The 22,957-nt window shown below is 42.3% G+C and overlaps 1 protein-coding gene across 4 annotated transcripts in view; it reads right to left on the bottom strand.

The window, feature by feature from the left end:
• LOC104012876 (integrator complex subunit 6-like) overlaps positions 1 to 22,719 on the bottom strand; it is a 43,486-nt gene extending 20,767 nt beyond the window's left edge. For 3 of the 4 annotated variants that reach the window (XR_015702696.1, XR_015702697.1, XM_087749036.1), the window contains exons 1-6: positions 22,396 to 22,719; positions 22,232 to 22,309; positions 2,898 to 3,047; positions 2,099 to 2,188; positions 1,614 to 1,797; positions 611 to 739 (exon numbers count right to left, since the gene is read on the bottom strand). Coding sequence is in view for 2 of the 4 variants with exons in the window: in XM_087749036.1 (XP_087605162.1) it covers positions 611 to 739; positions 1,614 to 1,797; positions 2,099 to 2,188; positions 2,898 to 3,047; positions 22,232 to 22,309; positions 22,396 to 22,719 (955 nt within the window). In the remaining 2 variants the exon portion in view is untranslated. The remainder of the gene's footprint in view (positions 1 to 610; positions 740 to 1,613; positions 1,798 to 2,098; positions 2,189 to 2,897; positions 3,048 to 22,231; positions 22,310 to 22,395) is intronic. The other variant, XM_087749037.1, reaches the window with a different exon arrangement.
• Positions 22,720 to 22,957: the final 238 nt, after the last annotated feature.

The raw sequence follows: 22,957 nt of genomic DNA, 5'->3' as shown, positions 1-22,957 counted from the left end.
CAGTTTTTCACTTGCAGCTAAGAACATGCAACTGAAACTTACTGTGTTGTGATCAATTAGCAGAATGAAAACATACAGACAAGCATTGAGATTACTTTAGAGATGTTTAAGTGCTTAAACACACTAGTCCTGGATTTAATTATTTTGAAAACAAGTTTTGACAACTCTGTAATTCAAACTTTACTACTTCCTACAAACATTCACTTCCCTCAGCCCCCAAAAGAGGAGAGCTAGCAAGCAGGTGGATCGTCCATACAAATATGTGCAAACATACGGCACCATTTAACTTATCAAGGATCAAACTAACACTTATAAAAATATAACAAAGACAAGACTAAACCTAAATAAACATAAAACTACTCAAAAGCTATGAACAACACGTCCATTATGAGTTGGGGTATTTAAAGAGATACCAGAGCTCTATCACTGAAGCAAAAAAGCTTTATAGCTTAATCGTTTTTTTTTTTAGAATGTATTAGGCATTCGATGCATCCTGTACACTACAGTGAAGAGCTAGGTAGGAAGGACACTGAAGACACTTAAGGACATTTGCATGCATACAAAACATTTCTTCTTGAACATTAGGGGGAAAAAAAAACAGTTACCATACCTTCTCCAATAGGAGCTGGATCTGGTCCTGACTTTTCAAAGTTAATAACAACTCCACTTTGGACTTTTTGAACTAGAGATTCTAAACACTGATTCAACATTCTTTGTGTCCGAACGCAGTAAGAACGACCTATGCAAGAGATAAGTTACACAGGGAAAATATGAAAGCAAGTTTTAAGTAATCTTAATTAAGGAAGATGTTTTATAACATAAGTCACACTGCCAAGGCTTTCAATTTTATCCAAAATAACAGCAACAGACTTTGTACAAGTTTATGTAAAAGGCAAAATACTTTTCAAATGCAATACACCCAAGGGGGGGGAAAAAAAAAAAAAAAAAAGGAAAAAACCCAACAAAGCAACCAACCTGCTGAGCTTTTACTCATTAGTAAAAGAGGCCATTAAGGCTAAATCAGGCTGGTCCAAGGCCAAGTTTACAAATGCCCTTAAGAACATCTAATTTCACCAAGTCTACGTAATCTATCCGCTTTTGTCTACCCAAACCGTACCAACTCCTATACAATCCCAAACTTTCCCCTCCCTCACAACATTTGTTTCAAGCACCAATTCAAAAAAATTCTGATGCACATCTCAAGAAACAGGCTCCAGAATTAATTCTTTTAAGATTAAATTTAGCTTATTAGCCCTGCAGCAGAATTAACATCTCAATAATACCTGTCCCACTCAATTCAACATTTAAATAACAAATCTCATGGCTGAGCAAAGCCAGCCTCTGGAAGGACAACCTAAGAAGTTTTCCAGTCCCTCCGACTGGTACATTAAGAAAATTCTCTTGCAACTAGACGGTCTGAACTAGGCATATATTTTTATTTTAAAGTTCTCCTGTGCTACTGGAAACCAAGCTCAAAAAACACCACACACATTCACATGGACACTGAGTAATTCAGATGCAGAAAACAGCAAGGGGTGAAGTTGAATCAAAGGAAAAGAAATACTTTAAGGCAAATACCAAATGTGAACCAAAGCAAAGTAACATCCATTTACCTCCTGTAACTTCACACATCTGTGTGATAGCAGATTCATCAGTAGGCACACTCCCAAGCTGCTCTGGTTCAGCAGATGCAGCTCCTGGCAAACGCAGCACTAGAGCAAACAGCCTTTGATCCCAACGAAATGGTTCTTTGGTTAGTTCACTTCCAGGCAAAGGAGAATTCAAAGGAAGATGAAGCTGGTAAAGAAAGATTTAAGAAAATTTTCAAGTATTTGACAAACCAATACTCAAATGTACTCATTACTCTGTAAAGGACCCCCTTTTTCTCCTACCCACTAATTTATCGGAAGTTATAGTCTGGAAACCCTGTGAACTATGAATTTAGGGGCTGGGCAATGACAGCATACCTAGTTTCTGTTCACTATTATAAAACAGGTTGGTGAAGCAGAAGTACTATTAGCAGGAAAAAACAATTAATATTAATTTCAGCATAGCACCACCTTGCAAGGTAACTTGAAAGAATTTAATGCAAGTTTACCTCCTCTTGAACTCCAGCCGTATTTGTCAGTTTGTTTCCGTCTGTGATGGTAATCAAAATAGATGGCTCCAAAAAGAATGGATTCCTTCCCTAGAGAGAAAAGCACAGGAATGCTAAGAGTAACCTTAACACTCAGTTATAGGCTTATATTTTTGTCACTATAAAATAAACAGTAAGATGAGCAATCTTTCAAAATAAGCCTGTAATTTTCTTTCAATAGGTGTGGAGCCATACAGAACTACGCAAGATGTGCTACTCTGTGCACTCACACACACCCCCTAAAGATTTTTGGAATTACTAGTCTTTTTCCTCCAGTAATACTACAAAACCCCTCTAGCCCACAAAAGCAGTATACAAATTGGTAACAATACAGAGAACTCAATTTCATGACGACAGTGGGGCAAAAACCAGAGTACTTTAAGTGTACTCTTAAAATGTGAGAGAGGAGAAGTCAGGGCATTAAGTACAAATAACATAAGACTGCAACGCAGATTCACTGCCATCCAGTGTACATAGTCCCATACAGCAATTGTGTACCTACAGTCAGGATCATTTATACTACTGCTTTCTTTGTAGTTCCATAAAGAAAAAAGTGCTAGTATGTTCCAGGGTATGTTCAGTAGATGTAATAAAAGGAAAAAAAAATAGTTCACAGTTCAAGTTTTAACACACAGCTATCCAACATTAAAAAATAGTAAAATGCAAAACCAAACCTGAACCACCAAAATCCCTCTCCCACTATAATTTAAAAAAACACAGAAAAATAAAGAAGACAGAAGACTGTAAACAGATTTGTTACCTGTCCATAGTTGTCTATTCCAGACACTAATCTATTGAGATTTAACAAGTCAAACGATGACCTGAGTGCCTGACCAAGGGTTGTTAGTCCTGAAGCCTGAAGATTTTTCAGTTCATTCATAAACGTTGCGTGGTTTTCCTTCCATCCAGCCTATTACATATAACAAAAAAGCTTATTAGTTATTTTAGCAACAAACTACAATCAACTGCAAGTTGTTTTTTATCTCCCTTCCCACCAAAAATTACATTATATTCCTGATTAATGGAAATGCTGCATCATTTACATGCTACACACACCTAATCCATGTATGCACAACTCTATGTGAAACATACAGTTAAGCCTACAATGGGAGACTCACAAAACACACGCACTGTCAAGCATTTGAAAAACTTTCCAAATACCCAGCTCTTACCGTGAAAACTGCTGTGGAGGCGATACAATTAATAGAAGTATTTGGATTAAGCATATGAATACCTTTTATTAGAAGAAACTGTCAAATTTTGAAGTCAGAAATGCAGCTGCCAAAGTAATAGAAATGATAAAACAAAGATACAAGCAGCGTAATATTCCTGCTTCTTCTGACATATACCCATCCCCCTTTCATTCTTTCCTCCACGAATCAAGGCTGGAAGGAAAGAAAGGATGCATTTGCAAAGTATACCAATGCAGGAGTTAAAAATCTAACACTGACAGTTAAAAAGAAGGAAGATAAAGAAGCAATAGTAACAGCGACTGCCATCTCTGCGCCCTAGTCGCATTCTCCCCTTCCCACAGTTTCCCCAAGTAGGAAGCAAGCACGCGTATCAATTTAGTAGAAGGAAGATTTAAAAAAAAAAAAAAATTAAAAAAATCATAAACAGCTATTTTTAATATCACATGACTCTTGCTCAACTTTTCCATTTTTCTTGTACTTCCTCCCACCCCAGCCTGCCAGGCTCAGTTCATGCCTTTTAATGTAATATCAAGCACCCTCTGTCACATCTGCATTACAAATCCCCTGCCTTTCTCCTACCTTGGTATTTCAACTGCCAGCCCTCTAACTACACTCTTCTGCCCTTACTTCCCAACATAAAACTTGCTATGGAGCAGCTGCAAACACTCCGTGTAACACTGAACCAAATCACTGTTTAGAGAGTTTCAGTATCACAGCTTGAAATTTTGGAGGTCATGAAAAAAGCTGTTATTGCTGACAAAGCCTGCAGAACATTCAAAGGAACAGCAAAAACTGATGAGGATGGGTCAGTCCTACCAAGCACTCTGGATCCTATGGTAAGCAGGGCTAACACACATCAGCACCAGTTGTGATTCACATACTCTTCTCTTAAAAAGTGGTATGCTGCAGTTCGGAAGCTATTTTAGAAAACTCCAGCTCACAGGGAATCGGTGTAGGATTTAAGCTGCCTCAACTAAAACAAGTAAAGCTGGAAAATCCCAGATATTCACAGAATTATCACCCTCACTATCACATCTTACTCTCCAAACCATTCTTGCAGTAAGCAAACAGTTATTCACCCAGGCTCACTATCATCTGGCACCAGAGACGTGCCCATGCTCCACAAGGAATCCTAGTTACGCAGACATGCAGAGAATAATTTCAGACAGTCCGACTTTTGCTGAGACAACCTCGGAGTAGGTCCTCTCCTCCCAGGTGCACTGGGCTCAGCAGCAATCACTTGCTGACTATGTCATGCTGTGCAAGAACCCAAAAGGACAGGATTTTCCTGTACTTTTTAAACAGCTCTGTCCCACTGCCAATCTCTAGTACACACTGTGGGCTGCGTAGACAGTCGTAGGATTGACAAGTTTAGAGCCACAAACAAATACAGGAATGGAGCAGAAAGGAAGGACATGAGACCATCAATGTCTCTGCTGAGTTCTCAGGCCTAAGCTAGGAGGGCCTCTTTTCAGAATGAGGAATTATCATAAGGAGATTCAACAAAACCCATTTTTGGCCAAGTTTAGCTCTCTGAACCAGTTCTTCGAGCTTTAGATTAGTGCAAGGGAGACAGAGAGAAAGCTCTGCAATCGGGCAAAGAACGAACAGACTTTCAGCGGGACTGGCCCAGCTTTATCATTAATCTGCACCTGAAGCTCAAAGGAACAGTGTAGTTCCATCAGATGGGTAATTCTCAATAAAACACCATCAACACCCCCTCACAACCGCAGCTTAACAAAATACAGCACCTCCTCAGCTCAGAGGAGCAGCTCCCCACACCTGCCCTCAGCCCCAGCCAGGAATAAAGCAGAAACACAGGGCCACTGCTTCGGAGTAAAAGTGACTTAGTTAATGAGCTTTTTTTCAGAGTGAAAGAACACCAAATCCCAACAAGATGATTTGTGTTCTCCTAAAAAAGTTTCCCTTAAAACAATTTAAAGTGAACAATTACAAAAATCTTTTTGCATTAATTCTATGAACCCTTAGATGTAGGTGAAACTGCTTCATTTTGTCTGGTAAAAACACCTATCAGATGAGCCCGGCTTCTTGGCAGTTCAAAAAGTGTTTTCCAGCAAAGACTGCTGTTTGAGTTACTGTGTTGCAAAAGCACATGGGGGGGAATAAAACATTTACAAAGGAAACACTATTCCTAGCCTACAACTCTTGATTTGAACCCTAATGAATTTAAGAGTATTTCTTTGTAAAATAAATAATACCAATCTTCACTGATATTTGGAGATTCTGCTATTTTCCTTTTCTGAAAACATTTGCCTGGCTTCCAGCTCCTACTGTGTTTGATCTAGCTGCAGCGTGGTCAATGGCCTGCAAAGTATGCTGCTATTTTTCCTGGGCAGACCCAAGAAAGCTGAAGGTACAAGGGGCAGCTCATCACCACTGGTTTGCCTTCAAAGAAAATTATTTTTCATCTTCCAGCCTCTCACAGGATCTTTAAAAATAAAGCCGAGGAGACCTGCACCTTTTACGTAAACAGAGTAATACTGAAGAACTTCTTATTAAGTGAACAAGGGCAGCAAATGCAAGATTTCGTAATTCCACACCCAGTTTTAAATAAAGGTCTGTTTCGTTAGTGTACTGTATTCTCTAGCTTATCCTCAAACAAGCTTTTTGAATCAAAAACACCAAAATTAATGACAAGGTCTACTTCTGTAAAATGTTTTTTCCAGAAAGACTGTAGCCAATGTATATAATTAAACGTGTTTCAGGAACAGAAACTAAAGCCCCAAAGAACTCTGTATATTCTCTCCATATATACGGTAGGATCATTCTTAGAGCAAAATAAAGAGAGTCAAGTACGTAATACAGAGCATACGCATAATGAGTTCAACAAAGCACTTTAAAGTGATTAAATAATAATCCTTCCTAAATTCAAAATACTGCCACTAATGCTGTTTAGAAAAAAGCACTGCTTTTATGTAGCACTACTTCCATTTGCCAGCAGAAACACCAATGACCAAAAAAAACCCCGCCAACCAAAAAAACCAACCAAAACCCCACAGCCTTAGAGGACCAAACACAAACATATTCCACAAAACCTGTGTATCCTCTACAGGTCAGTAATTATGAAGTCAGAACTAAACATTAATTATTTTAGTTGTTTATGAACCAATTCAAACATTGTGAGTAATTTCTCATCACCTTCAATATTACATTCCTACTTAGTCCCTTTTATGCCCAGAATTTATTAATAGCAATCTGAGCAGCCTTTGTCTTGCCACTACGTTACTAGCTTCTCCTTTGATAATTTATATGAACAAATAATTCTAGCCTGTATACACGTACCAAAAGACTTTTAAAGATAGCTAGGAAAAAACCCAAGTACTATGAGCAAAAATCTCATCCTGTTTGCGTATGCCAAGAACAGGCAAAAATGCAGTGTCATTTAGCCTTCTGCGTTGACAACTGCAAGCTTTGGATGCCATCCTACGAAACCCTGCGATTTGGAAGCAGCATACCACCTTCCAGCTCCTGGCTTCGGCCTTTGCAAGCAAATCATACTGAAAAAATAACATACTTAAAAAGTAACATTTTTTTCTGGTGACTTAGTTTTCAGACAAATCCATGCCCTGTGCTCTATTTCACCACACAGCTATTGAAGTATTTTGGCTGCTTCGAGAAGCAGGTAAGGTCAAAATTGCTTTTTTCAGCAGTAGATATGCCCAGATTATAATTAATTCAGACAAACGTCAATGTGAGAAACCTAGTGAAAAAGAAAAGGTTTTCTTTACCCCAACCAGGACTAACTGAATATCAGAAGGAATAAAGTTGAGCAGCAAAAGAAAGCCTCATTCAGAATCAGTAGCTTAAAAAGACCTCCAAGACATCGGAGAAACAACAGGAGTAGATTTCAGTTGCAAGAGGCAGGAAAGAATCTTACCAAATGCTTTGGGGATGGGGGGAAAGCCACTACCCTTATCACGCAAAAGAGAGCAATATCGAAGTACAAGTAAAACATTACCAAGCTTTGAATATGTCGAACACATACGTATTGTGTTCTCAGCTACACTAGCTCAACTGACATATTTACTGGTTTTATTGTAGTTTGGTTGGTTGGGGTTTTTTTTCTTTTTTTTCTTTTCTTTTTTTTTTTTTTTTTTTAAACACCACAATATTTTTGGGTAGCACGGTTGTTTCCAACCATTTCTTACCACGTTTTGGTCAGCCTGCGGGGCAGACCCAGAGGTTGGGCACTAGAGCACAAGAATTCCAGGTCCCAAGCAGTCTCTCTCGATATCACCAGCTCCATGAAACCCAGGGAGCTGGTGCTTTTGAGGCTGCAAGTCTTCATCTTTAGTGTTTCTACAGGCAATGCCAAAAGACAGAACCGTACAGTTTATTGTTCACTGGATTGCTTTCGGATCTAATTCAAAAATTATAACATTACTAAAAATAATCTTCCAAGTAAGAAGAGAATTTGCAATCTAGCATGCCAATCACAACAGTCTGTGTTACAGTAAGTACTCAGTATTTATTTAAACATACAGATTTTTAGAGTTCTACTAATGTTTCCCCAGAAAGAAGAATTGGATTTTAGATATTACAACTTGTTTAAAGTATTTAAGTTTCTCAATAATTCAAGCTATTATTAAATGCACCCATCCTAGGAAAACCGAGATTAGTTCAGGATAACATGCCTGTGGCACGCTAGGTTGTCAGTGACATCCATTTGGAAAAAATAAGGTAAGGAAAAAAATCCAGCTGTTGAAATCTGAAACCGCTCCTGCTGTGGAATTTGCAAGTACTGTGTGAAGACAGTGAAATCAGCAGAGCATTTTGCCTTCCAAATCATCGGAATGGTTGATTTTTAAGTCACCTTTCTGTTCACTGCTACCTGTACATGTGATCACCACTCAAACCTGTTCATGTCTGTGTGAGAATCGAGCAGATGTTTCTTTTCTAGGGAACTGAAGTATTTTTTTGGACCCCCTATAGTGCCAGAGGCCGCTCTCAAATGCCGAAGTATCTTCACCTCTTTGTAATCTCCTGAACACAGCCCCAGCACTGCTCCGTGGGTTCTGCAGCAGGGAATACCCTACGTCACCTAGAGCTTCCCTGCCCCAGCTTCAGCAACTTTGGAACAGGAATTCTAGCAAACACAAAGATTTTCTTGGTCATCTCTGTTTCACTATGACAAAACTTAGCGAAGGGGGAAAGGAGAAGAGGTCCTGGTGCCACGTGTCTCCCTTCCCCATAAAGGACAGGGTTATGTTGCTTGTTGGTACAAAGCAGTCAATGCCCATACTACCCCCGTGGTTTTTATTTGATGTTCAGAGATTTACTAGTCAGAAATAGTGCACAGTAGAAGAAAGGTACTGACTACGCTATAAACATTGTGTACAGTTTTATTTAACATTTAAAAGTCCTAAAGTAAGTCAACATCACACAACCTACGTCGCCTACTAATGTCACCCTCTCAAATGTTTGTCTGCACTGTCCAAATGGGGCAGAAGGAACCGCTCTAACAGACACAGACATTGACTCCCCTCCACACGCTTATGAATGCCATTTTTGAGGCAACAGAGCTCTCAGGTTCTGCCCGTACCTTGGCTGCAGAATAACTCTTCTCTCGTTTCAATACCTGTGCTCTCTAGTTACTTTTATGCAATATACCAGTCCTGTCACTGCACAGCACCAAACAGCCCTTGGTACAGAAACTCACAAGATCAATTCTTTTTTGTTCTTGGCACAGGACAGCATCACAACACCCACCTCTTAGATATGAGATTAGCATACCTCCGGCACAGAATGATACTGGCACACAGGCCTGAAATCAGCTTATCATCGGGGTAGTGCTGAACGCAATGAGCCAGCTTGGCTCCAAGCTGTACTGTCCTGGATTTGGAGGACTGGTGCTGGTGGAGGTACATCAGCAGATCTTACTGGCCTGGTGCAAAGCTTGTGGGAAGAGGAGGAAGGTTCGATGGGACCAAGCCAGCTGTGTGCAATCGCTATCACTGTGTTAGGCTCTCCAGAACACAGTAAATCATTTATATTACTAGTTTTATTCCCCACTCTTCCAGTCTCCCCTTGCCTTAGACAAGGGTTTGAAATACAGACAGCTGCTACCCCTATCCTTTGCTGTAACAAAGGAAGATTCTAGGACAAGGATGGACGAAAAGACAAATACATCTTGGTTAGCAAGCCAGGGGAGCCTATCTTTAGCTTTTCACATGGAAATCTGGTTTTGCAAAGCAGAACAGGGAACAGAGGTTCAGGGTAAAACTTCGACATGACCCTACTGCAGGCACAAGAGAAACAAGCCCTGGTCACTCAAGCAGGTATACGCTGCTGTTTACTATGAGACCAGCCTAACAAAATCCACGTTTTCAGTTCTCATTCGAGGATTATTTTAATGGATAGTAAATTCACAGGTTTAAACTACTTCCTCAACGAGCCCACAGAGCATTCAAGTACAGTGAAGAGCCTACAAGAGCATCTGTCACTTGGTCCTCCTTACATTAGAGCTAGCGAGCAACAGGTTCGCGTTTTAAGGCTAAAGCGTTATGAATAGTAAGCAAATTGTTTCTTCCTGTCAAGTTATTTCTGCTGGGTTTGTAGGACACTTCAACTGAAACGTAGTGGTCAAGTGCTTCTTTAAATCCAGAGTGGACTTTTTAGAAGTTTTATTTTTTTTAAAAACACTTGGTTAAGTCCCAGTCAAATGAAAATAGTCACAGAAGTTTAATATAGTTAAAATGTCTCCAAGAGAACAGAGAAGCATAAACTACTTTAATAGATCTTTCGAAAAAATACATCTTTAGAAAAAAAGACTAGAGTCGATGATTCCTTTAATCCCACACAGCTGAGACATTTTGACACCAGATTTTTACCAGAAAGCTGTCACTTTGCTTGTCCTCCATCTCCATCCTTTTCCAGGCACCACAATTCTTCCTTTTTTCTCCAGCTCTGGGACAGACTATGTACTTTGATAACAAACACAGAGTCTCTCTCCCTGTCACCCGAATTATTTTTTCCTACACAACTGGAGACAGCTTTAGTGCAAGGAAGAAGGTGTCACGCACCAGCTACCTTTAGGCCAGCAAGCAGTGCAGCACAAACCAGGGAGCTGTTTCTAAGGAGATGGCAGCCACGCTACTGCGTTTCAGGGGTTTTACTTCAGAATAGCTGTCCCGCAGTACAGTCCTGCGGACTCGTCACTCAGTGGCTGGGTGCATCTTCCAGTTTTATGTCATCTGAAAGCCATCCAGTTCTTACGCTCCAAGGCAGGTCTGCAGTGTGAACTGAGGTGCACAGGAGATCCCCTTAATTGCACATTTCTAAGCTGAACTCTCTTGTAGGTGCACCAGTCAAGGACTAATTCGTTTATAAAATAGACTGGACCAGCTTGTTTTCTAAAGCATATATTAGTGAATGTGAACAAGATCAGAACTGTATTCTAGTGCAATACATAACTGTTATTGACAGGCAGACATCGAAAAAAAAGTATTTCTCCATGGTATCTCAAAAAAATCACATACCTTAAGAAATAAGCTCAGCCAAACTACACCATGTGGTTCACCGTCCTTTTCAGATGACTTCAACATTAAGCAAGATATAGAAATGCTTTTCCATCAAGAAGAATTCAAGATGTTTATGTAAGAACAACTCATATTAATCTTTAAGCATAGTATCCATGGAAAACACCCAGCAGAGAGGCTCTTAAGCTCCAGTTACAAAATGAGTATTGGGGCCTTCTGTTAATATCAGCATTTACAGAGAAGCAGTGCCTTCACCTGTTAGAAATGCCAGAGATGCTCAAAGCTGAAACTATGCTTGGAATCAAATTATAGTAATAATCAATGCCAAGCAAAACAAAAAAAAAGCCTACACTACCTTTTTATTTATTACCTGCTGCTCCTGCTTTAATCCGGCTCTGGATTTAAGCTTTTTGGTCAACAATGTTTCATGTATTTTGACAGCTACACTCACCACACTTTTTGCTGCACAAGGATGAAAGGACTACACATGAAGAAAGGAAAGCATAAATACCAAAGAGATCATGGTATCACCCTGTTCCAAAAAGCATTCTTAAATAAAAGAACATTATCCAGTTAAAAAAGGCAGTATTTCTGAGAAACACTCGACAAGCTAGGATATTTCAGTACAGAGTTTAACCAGAACAAGCTACGTTTCAGACAATAGCTTAATGGAGAGGGAACACAGATGTAATCATACAATTCACAGTTCTAGTACAGTAAGCAGAACAAGAGGCTCTGTGCTTCTGTTCAGCAGCATCGCAGTCATTTTAGGAATACCATTATAGGTGCATCCAAAACAAACCCTGTAGAGAGGGCAACAGTTGAAACATGGAGGTTTCAGTCAAAAATTTGCATTTACCCATTGCTCTTCCAGACTATCAAATACACTTTCAATGCCTGTCAGCCCCCAGCTCTGTCCTCCTGGCCCCTTCCTACTCCCAGCGTGGTTGGAAAAGTCACAAGGAAGAAAAGCAATAGCTAAGAGGTTACAGGGTGTGTGCTATCAGCACAAGGGATTCTTCATGGCACATTTATGGAAATCAAGTGGAAGAGAATTACTGATAATCCTCTAGCTTTACAGCCCAGAGCTGAGACAACACAGCATGATCCACACTCATTTTGGAAATCGTCACATTCCTCCCCTCTCCTTCCAAAAGCCCATCACAGAACTAGTGCAGCACACCAAAGTGCTACACGTATTGCAAGTACTTTGAATCTCAAGAAGGAAACAAATCTAGAGGAGGTCTTCTAATCAACAAATCTCTTCAATTCATATCTGAAATGCTATCCAAGGCACTGCTGGGAATCAAAAAAAGACTTCAGATGACAATTAAATTCATATACTCACTGAAGGAACACAAATTGAGAAACCCCAACTAACTAGTATAGCAAATGTCAACTTCACCTTCAAGTCTGATACAGCAAAAAACAAACAAACAAAAAAAAAAAAACAAACCAAAAAAAACCTGGTGGAGCCAGTAGCATTGTTATGGTCAGTTTTTTATTTCAGAGGAGAGTAAGTCACAGCTTTCCTCGAGAATCATCGATTCAAAAGTGACTACCTCAGCTTCAGCTCTTTGGATTAACTGGAGGCACTCGCTGCCTCGCTCTGCCTTGCGGCACCCTGCACGCTTCTTCACGGACCGTCACGGCGAGGATCTGGCTGGCCATGCCAGTCGCCAGGGCTGCAGGCTGCCCGCCTCGCGGCAGGAGGCCAGGCCCCGTTCCCAGCCCAGGGCGCCCACCCCGGCCCCGGCCTGCGAGCGAGCGCACCATCAGGACGCCTGGCAGCAGCTAAAGGCACCAAGTGTTCTGGCTCAGCAGATGCAGATTTTCCCACAAAGCCGAGTTTAATTTTTTTTTCCTCCCCAATAAAAACCTACTAGCTCTACTGCTAACATGCTATGAAGACCAATACTAATGCATTATTCTCACTTATAAGCAGAGCATAGCAACACCAGCTTAACCACACTGTAGATCTTTGTTTTCAGTCAAATTAGTCGTTGAACAACATCCATCTTATGAAGATTTGTATTTTTTTAAATACTGTTTTACACTTTTAAGAGCTTAAAAGCATCTCTGAAAACACAGCCAAATCAACGATCATCTTCAGCTTTAAAAAGCAAAACTAAGGAGTTCCAAAGCATTGATTTTGTAGCCTACAATAACATTTAACATGTCTAGTGCCGCTTTTCCTGGAGAGCTTGCATAGGAGCCCAGGCAAAGAATCACAGTAACCAGGTAAAATGTGAGACTGGCCCTTTAGTTAGAAAATAATGGGGGGGGGGGGGGGAGGGGGGGGGAGCTATTTAAAAGAAAACAAGGCTCTGGTTTGCTTATCTGGTAATAAGTAGTTCAAGTTTCAGAGATAATTGTAAATGCCAGATTTTACATCAAAATAAACCTTGTCTTTCAAATACTCTGTAGAGTACATATATATATATATATATATATAGGTATGTATATATACAGATCAATACAAGTCTATGGGCAACCACAGATTCTGATCAGCACAATAATCGAGTCTCATTACAAGAATGTACTTTTTCCTTGGCACCTTACTAAAATCTTAACCCTAGAACATGCTGCCTACAGCTGAAATTGATTACTACACAACTCTCTTCTGACTATTCTACAATTAGCAAGAAAAATGAAAAGCAAAAGATTCCTTTGAGTTACTACTGCTATACTTGGGGGGGGGGGGGGGGGGCAGAAGCACAAGAGTTACATATTAAGTGCTACACTGTAAGAATAAAGTTTAAGGAGGAAGAAAAAATTCCAAGACTAAATCTACAAAAGTGAATTACCTAAATAACAATCTGCATTTAAAATTCAGAACAGCAGCAACTGCTCTTGCCATTGATTTTTTTTGTCGCCTACGTTATTAAATAAAATCAGGGATAAAGGCATTCAAAATACAGAAAGTGAAGAAGAGAATTGCTGAAGACTGGAGACATCCAGAATCTTCTCACAGGGCCCTTGGACTCGCGCTGCTCTCCCCTCCAAAAGCACTGATCTCCAGAAGACAAGCCACACGGCACAGAAATCACTTTTTCCCATTTGATTCCAACTGTCTGAAGTATGAAAACACTGTAAGAAACAGCACTAAGTTCTGTCTTTTCTTGTTCACAAGAAGCTGAGAACATCATTCTTGCACCATTGCTCAAATCATAGCTCTTTCTGGCAAGCTTTTTTGAAAAATATACAAGGGTGAACATTGTAGAAGTGTCTGCAACATTAGTTACCTTTTTCCATTTTTACAGTGTGAGACAATCAGCATTTAACACCGTATTAGTTTTTCACAAAGTTTAAAAAGAATAAATGCCCATTTTCAAGATATCACAGAAGTATTTTGTGTATATTTTTAGCTACGCCACAAAGCCAGGTTACAGGCATTCTTCCGTAAATATCAGCAAAAAAGAAATCTTAAAAAACCCCACGTGCAAAACTCAGATACTAACAGGACAAAAGGGGAGGAGGCAGCCAATAAAGATTACACGTGGCAGGAACCACCGACTTCACAAAGCACTTTCCTTCTTACTGAACATCTCACTACAAAAATACAGCTAGGGAGATCCAACTCAACTGTTTGATTCCACATTTTAAGCTTCTATTTTTAAAATAAAAGCGACCTTTGCACTGAGGATGAGTTAAGCCTCTTAGTGCAAACATATCTACTTTTGTCTAGTTTATCCTGTAGTCTTAAGGGCTTACATCTTTGAATGTGTCCAAGATCAAATAAAGAACCAAATAAAAAGATGAAAAAATAAATTGCTACAGTGGCTATGAACAACAGATGTTGGTTTCCATTCAAGGCCTCTGGCATCTCGTCAATAGTACGAAGCAGCAACGCACTTCAGATGAAAAAGCAAGCTTTTAGTTTGCAGAATCCTGTAGAAACAGAACTTAGTTAAAATATTTTTATTAAGAATTCATCTAGCAACACAGACTCTCCCTTCCCATGAAGGCAGGTAGCAGGTGAAAGCACAAGTTCAAGTACTTAACTAACTTCGAAAACTAATGATAAAAATGACAGTCAAGCAGAGTTCAGTCCATCGTATCTATGAAGTAGTAGTTACTTTCTGAACTGCCCTTCCATTTAAAATAAATTTCTTTCAAAAACTTAATCATCGTCTTCTTGCACTAACTTGAATTTTTACAAGAGACCTCAATTTCAGAATGCACCAAACTATTTTAGAAGAATGAATCACTCGGATTATTACTGGTTTGTTTGGTTTTTTTAAAAGGGAAAGGTACATTACTATGCACAAAATTCCTTAGTACAGTGCTTTCTCCTCGTCACACCAGTTCCTGCAAAAGGATGTTCACTACAACTCACGAACAAAAAGGCAGACGGCAAGACGCAGTCACTCAGGACAGGGAGAAAGACGACTAGCGTGCTTATGCATGTTTAAAAGCATTTTAACGTGCTTTACGCCACCCCAATATGTTGCCTCTCAAGAAAGGGAATGTGCTTTCTAACGGATGCTCTCTACTGCAACCCATTTAGTACCTTTATAAGCTAAAAGAAACTACGGTATTTTATTGCATGCTTGCTACAGGGATGCCAACTGATAATTCCTAAGTTTTTAGTAAAACAGATTTTTAGATTTTTTTTTTTTTTTTTTTAAGATTGAGAGACATGCACTGCAGTATATAAAATACAAACCTACCACTTGCACCAACCAAAACCTTTTAACTGTCTTTGGCCTTACTTGTCCAATTCCAAAACAGATGATTAAAAAAACCTGACCTTTTTGCATGCATATACACAGAACATACATCCTTCATTCAAAGACTTAAGTGATAAGGCAGTTATATGGGAAGGTGCAGGTAAAAACTGTCTGGTGGGGGATTCTCAAACAGCATTAAGTGGATTTTGTTTTGTCCTCAAAAAGAGCTAGACAATCAGGATTTGCATGAGCGCTCCTTAAACAATTAAGTAACTTCTGTTTCTTTTCTTAAATTCGTTGTGTTTAACAGAGGAAGAGCAATTGTTGGCTTTAACCTGTCAGTCATTTATGCTGAAAGTCAGCCTTCTGAAAATACACAAATTCCATGACAAAATCCAAACCAAGCGCAGTGGAAGATGTATTGCAGGGCTGGAGGAGAGGTGTGCTTCGTACTTCACAGGCAATGGAAGATATTAGTGTGCAGAAATAAAAATATTGCTATGACTGACTCAAAATGTGTATGGTGGTAAAATAGGAATGGCTATCTTTCTCCGCTAAACAAATACAGAACACAGTCTCTTGAATTAGTTATCAAGAACAGACACTGCATATCCTACCTACATTTCATCCTGTTCTTCAGCGCTATATTCTGTATGTTTTTTTTTTTTCCCCTTCCAGTAATGCTAGGCTAGTAGGTTCACTAAGCTCGTGCATTATTTACAGCACATCTGGAGAGAAAGATAGGCCTCTCCCATTTACCTCAGTTTTCTTTCCCTTTTGTATCTCTCCGATATCAGCTTCCCTCCTGCCCCTGCAGCTGCTATCTGCCTTGCACCAAACCATTCTGCCTGCATACCTCACTACCAACTTGTAAACCCCAACCGTATTTCCAGCTGTTCATACATCCTTTTCCACAGCACAGGTCAGACCACCAAGTACTTGCATTTGCCAGAAGCCTAATCAATTTAAGATTATTCTGTGGATTTGCTACAGGTTAGCTTCCTAGGTATTCCTCTGGTTTTCTTCCTTGACAAAAGTTAAAACACAAACAAATGCATTTCCTATCACCGCAGGCAGCTTTCCTGAAGACCTCTGCCTCAAACCCAACAAGCTTCACAGCTGGGTTTCTCTTTCTCCCCGCAGCTCAGGGTCAGGAGCTTCAAGTTCATCTCTTCCAGAAACAGACAAATAGATCTGACATCTCTGTTTTGCAGCACAGCCTATTCGTTTGCCACCTTTCTTTGCAGAGTCAGTGGTAATGGGTCACATTCTACACCAGCACAGCTTCTATGTGAAAGCAGAATTAAAAAATGTAGGCAAAAGCTTTTGTGCCACTAAAAAAAATGAGATAGCAAAGTCAGCCTCCCTGAGTCTGACCTTACAAACTCCTAGTTTTGAAGCACTATTTTAGTAACATAAATGAACAGGTTATTTACATATAGTAAGTACCCTTCGATAGATGCTTAAAAGAGCCTTCTACAAAATCCTATTCCAGCCTCTAAGGTATCCCAATCCAACACCAAAATCAAAGGTCATCAAGCTCAACCCCTTATGAGAATTTCAGGGAAACAGAAGAGGTTGCTCAGGGTCCATCACAAAGGGCTGCTTCCACAAGAGAGCTCTTTAGCACTGAAACCTATGTTCAGACTAGCAGGGAAGCGCAACAGAACTGGAAGGCATCCTATCTACCAGTCCCCGTTTGCATTTCCCAAACAGTAAAGTGTTTCACATAAACTGTATTAACAATTTTGAGCTGCTTCTCAGACAGCTACGTACATATTTCTGCACTCAAATTCAGGGAGCCTATTTTTATAGTGCAGTCACAACCGACTCCTGAATTCAGTATAATGCATAACAGGAAGAGGAAAATACATATAATTTCAGGTTCGGCAGAGTAAACATAACTTAAGTTCTCTCAGTCCTCTGACTTGTGACCAGATCATTTATGAAGGTCATACTACAGAGTCTCACAAGAACATAAAACAAAAGCCATATTTCTATGACCCTATCACAAATACTACTCCTCAAGCACTGAGGAAAGGCCATATCACTGCCAGCAGCCAGATATCAGTCACAAGGGAACAGGGCAGTCCAGTTAATCAATAACTTCACATAGGACCACCATTGGTTTTTTTTGTCTGGGCCTGAACTAGCCTTTTGCAGCACAAATCCACAAGCAGGCCACAAACTGCAGGATGTGAGGTTTAACAAAAATCAAGAATGGAAAAAAACCAAAGAGCTAAACATTGCTTTCCTTTTCAAAACCTCTTTTTAGGCACAGATTTTGGTATGAGCTCCAATCTAGGTAGATCTTGCTGAAACCTCTCTCCCTCTTTTCTGCATCGCTGGAAAAGCTTGGGGAGGGAAGAGGGCAGGTGAGAATTCTCTTTCCTTCTCCCCATACTTTTACACTAGCACCACTACTTCAGGAAAAACCAAATAGAAGGGCTTAAGATTCTGTCCATTTATACCATGGGATGTGCTTAGGTGTAGAGAAACATGTAATTGACAGAGAAAAAAAAAAAAAAAAGCAGCTGAGGATGCTAGAAGTTTAAGCGATTTCAAAAAAAAAACAACTGGGCAAATACATAGAAAAAGCCCCAGAAGACCACTGCTGGCATACCAACCCTCAGCACGGGCCTCTGAACCGCAAACTGTGGGAGCTTGGGAAAGCGCTCTGCAGAACTGTCAGCAATGCGCTTGGCCTGTTTTCCCCTTCCTCCCCAGGCATTCGGTACCAGCCACGTTTTGCAGAAAGGGATGAGAAGGGCACATCCTCTTGGAGGTACTGCAACACCAGGTCAAAGCACAGATGGGATGGAGCAAGCTCCGAGTTCTAACAATCCATAAATATAAAGTCTTCAAAAGAAGGACACATCAGGCACCATGTTCACTGAATCAGATAACGCATTTATCTTAGCTAGAAGGCCAAGAACATAAAATACTGTGCCAGACAGCAAGGCTGTTCTTAAACCCATTTTTCTCACCCAAGAGAACTGGATACACATGGGAGAGTTAATTCCTTCAATACCTACATTTAAGCACTAGTGTTTTAATTGTAATAGACACCTGCCACATGCTACTGGATACAAAGGAGTTTTACTGTGCATATCATTAGCTCCCCAAGCATGCCAAAAATACCCAAAATCAGAACGGGCTAGCTTACTGCAAGGTTGCTAACGTGCCACTAGCCCGAGACAGACTCACTTGACAGCATCCTATTATGATTTTAATCTAAAAACAGCAGAGGAAAAGCACCTTATGTACAGTAGAAATGTTAGGTTGAACATTCTCACTTTGTGGAATAATATATTATTTTTCCCCTCCTAGTCCATAAAATGAGAGTCTGACCCAACGTTCAACAGAACTAACAGGTATCTTTCCATTGACTTTTACAGGATCACATTGTTAAGACAACTGCAGGTTTATACATTTCATGACATGCTTTTAAAATATGTTAAATATATGAATATATTTGTCTCTAATTGGAGAGCATTTTGGAAGCGAAGTAAGAGTTGTAAATGGCTGCATCATAATTACTGCCACAAATCACCATCTATACATTACGTAACGAACGGGAGCAAAGCAGCTGAGGAGGTTCCAGAGGCGTTTGCTGCAGGCGTGGAACCGAGATCCCCACCATCCCCATCTCCCTGTCCCCGCCTTCCCAGGACAGCACCCTGCCTCCTCTTCAGACACATGCCACCACAGTTCCTTCCAGAGCCACACTGCGAACTCAGAGACTAAATAATCCCATTTTAAACAGCGGCACACACACAGCACTACGAGCAGTCAATTAAAAACAGGAGTGACTGGGAGAGGGGCCACAGGTCTGGTAAATAATTTCAAACTCTCGATACTGAAGACAGTTCCAAAAACATCATCTGACTAGCACAGATTTTAGCAAATCATTTGGGCAACAGCAGGATCCTCTCACTTAGCACAATACCACCGTATGTGTGATGTTTTCTTGAGATATTCTTGTCCATCAAGAGTGAACCAGCGCTGCTGATTTAAAATACTTTAAGGCTACAGGTAAATGAATTCTGAAACAAACAAAAACGATGCACTCGGTTACCCCTGCTGCAAGCTGAAGTTCCCATAAATACCTCTACCGCCTGGGTGGTCTCAACTCCAACAACAAGATTATTTCCCTCAATTGCTTCACTGGTAACCTTAAGAACTATCTGTGAGATTATATAATTTAATTAGTGTAAATCATAAAGAAAACAAGAGGATAAAGCAGCCACTAACCAAAACCAGCCACTACTGCACATACTTGGAAAGCAGACTTGCAAAATACATTCACTTGTCAAGTTTGTTTTCTCCTTCTCTAAATCAAGAGAGATAAAGTATTAACTACAGCAGCATTAGCAAAGAAACTAAATTTTATTTCTTTTACAAGCATGTTTTGTAAGACATACAGAATCTGACCTAGACCAGAAAGTTTTCCTGGCATAACTATGGTTGTTAGAAAACACAACAGAGGGGCATCATAAATACCAGTAAAAGGTCTTGAGAACACGTCTTCAAACAGGGAAAGAATCCTGTTGTCGCTGCAAGGCTTTCTCTGCTCGAGCAAGAGACAGGATGACAGCCTAACCACGCTAATTGATGCCATGAAGTCTTTACGTAATACTTGAACTGGAGTTGCGATCACCATGATTATAAACATGTATTTATTGGATCTGCAGCCTGTGCCTACACAAGTTACTAAGTTTTGAAAAAATATTTTAAGGTTGTTTAAGGTCCAATTTAAAAATCAGCATGCTAAAGGTAGAAAAATAAATTTCTAAGAAGAGACGTCAGCAAGTTACAAGAACCATCATACTTTTTTTTTTCCCTTGGCTATTTACTGCATGTCAAACGTGATTCAATACTACGATGGGTATCACACAGTCCCATTTATTTCAATTACTATTTACTAAAACTGGGAACACAGTCAGATGCTCATTAGTACATCAGAATGTACACAGATGCTCATTAAACATAAGGATCTTCCTCAGCAAATCCAAGTATATATGTGGTAATAACCTGTCGCATTACCACACAGACCTCCAGCAGAAATGTCATTTTTTTTAATTAAATCACCAGTATGCTTGCTATCACTGCAGTGGAAAGGTTTCTTCCTCAAACTTAAGAAAGGTCTACTTGTAAAACACTTGACACACAACTAGGAGAAAAAGCCATTAACACAAGAAATCTAGTTAACTATCAAGTTAACACTGGCATAACAAAGATGTGGGTTTTGCATCCAGCCACAAACATGGATGGGGAAAAGGATGTGTGCATTATGCCTAAAAAAACCAAACTCTCCAAGGCAGACCTATGTTTTTTGACAGATAGTAGGTTTCTGTAACTCAAGAAGGATGGTTTCAACTCACAGAAATAGGATGACTTCCACACCTTCTTTGAGGAAACAAAAGCTGCAGTAACAAACAATAAATACTGACTCACTAAATCACCTATGTCACTTCAGAAAGCAGGCCGTACTTTTTAGCTCTGTAAATATATTACTGATGAAAGGAGCCAAGATTCATAGCTCTTGACAATTAAGTTTCCTCATTGTGAAAGATGTGAATAGGCAGCATCAGTGAGCAGTCGTTTTTACAACTTCTCTTCAAGAAGTTTTAGCTGGGGGATCTAAAGAGGGTTCTCCTTTCTGGGATGACCAGCAACAAAATTTTTACATAAACCTCTTTGGCCTTCATAGTATGGGTCTAAAGCTCAACAGTTACGATAACTACTGTGTTAGTCATGGCAAATACAGTCCTAATCCAGGGGGATTCTAAAGCTCCCATAGCAGCGGTGTTTTCTGTGGCATGCTTTAAGCACTGTAAATGTAGACGTTTCTATCAGCAAGTTGAAGGCTACAGTTTCAGTGACACAGAGCCCAGATTTTTTTTTTTTTCCCCTCTTGCCATAACCTCGTGGCGCAGTCGACATGATAAACGGCACGGCCCTGCTTGCCTCGATCTTGGAACGAGAGAGGAGGGACAGGAGGAGGCAGGCAGCCTCCGCGCCCAGCTCACCGCAGCCCTGCGCAGAGGAGCCCGCCCCAGCCGCACCGACGAGCGCCTTACACCGACCGGTGCGGGTCACCGCGCACGGAGGGAGGAAGGGGGGAGCCCCAACACCCACGCTGCCGCTGCTTCTTGCCTCGCAGAGGCGGAAAACAGCCCCTGGTGCCTCCGTCCCAACAGCCACAGCGGAGGCGGTAGCGGCGGGGAGGGTGGCGGAGGGGCTCCGCCGCCGGCCCCTGCCCCCCGCTGGCGGGCGGGGGTCCCGCAGGCGTGAGGAGGGCGCTGCCTCCTGCCCCAACCCCGTCTCCCCTCCGCTGACTGGGGCGGGGGGTAAAACGGCTGCGAGAGGGGCCGGGACCCGCGGCGGAGGCGAGGCGCGGCCCCCGGCGGAGCCGCCGCCTCACGGGGAGGCGGGCGAGCAACGGCGCGGGAGGCGGAGCGCGGCCGGCCGCCCGCCCCCCTCGGCAGGCCGGGGCGGTGAATCACGCTCCCGTCCGTCTCCTCCCCCCCCCCCTCCTCCATCTCAGCAGCGCCCTCAGCCTCTCTCCTCCATACAAAAGCAAAATGTCCGCCATCTTCACAGGCTGCTGCTGCCGCCGCCGGGCCGGACGGCGCTGCGCCGCGCCGCCGCCAGGCGAAGGGCGGCCCCGCGGCGGGTCCGGGGCGGCCGCGGGGGGCCCGGGGCGGCCGCGGGGGAGGGTATTACCTTGATGCAGTAGGGCGGCTCGTCGAAGGTAACCAGCATGTACCTGTCGCCGCGGCTGGCCGGGTCCCGGGCCCGCAGCTGCGGAGAGAGCGGAGAGAAGCGGCGTGAGCGGGCGGAGGGGGCGACCGGGGGGGCAGCGGCGGCCCCCTCGCCCCCCCACTCACCTTCATGAAGATCTCCACGGCGCCCTTGGCGATGTCCAGGTAGCTGGTGCCCAGATACGCCCGCTGGTTCATGGAGGCGGACGTGTCTATGAGGAAGAGGAGGATCGGCATGGTCCAGGCAGAGCCCCGGCCCGCCGGGCACCCTGCGGGGAGGAGCGGGGAGCGGCTCACTCGCTCCCCCCGGCCGCCTGCCCGCCCCGGCTCGGCTCGGCTCCGCTCCGGCTGCGGCCGCTGCGGCTCGTTACTGAGCTGCCTGTGTTCGCCGAGACTCAACTTCTCTTCCCTGAGCTTCCACCAGCACCATGTGACCAGCGCGCACGCCATTGGCTGCCAATTATACCCGCATTTGCATATTCATGAGGAAGAGGGGAGGGGGGAGCAGAGAGGCGGCGGGGGGGAGCGGGGCGCGGGAGGCGCCGCCGCCGGACCCCTCCGCGCGCGCGCCGCACCTGTCACCCCGCTCCGCCCCCCCCGCGGGGCTCCCCGCCCCCCGGCCCAGGGGCGCCCGGGGAGGGCGGGCGACCGGTGGCGGGGCCGCCTGAGGGACGCCGCCCCCCCCCCG

This window comes from Nipponia nippon, unplaced genomic scaffold (genome assembly GCF_047370975.1).
Source record: "Nipponia nippon isolate SJK-2023a ecotype South Korea unplaced genomic scaffold, ASM4737097v1 scaffold_12, whole genome shotgun sequence".
Classification (NCBI taxonomy): Eukaryota; Metazoa; Chordata; class Aves; order Pelecaniformes; family Threskiornithidae; genus Nipponia; species Nipponia nippon.
The sequence above is the reverse complement of the archived record's forward strand: the minus strand, read 5'-3'. Positions and strand labels throughout refer to the sequence as shown.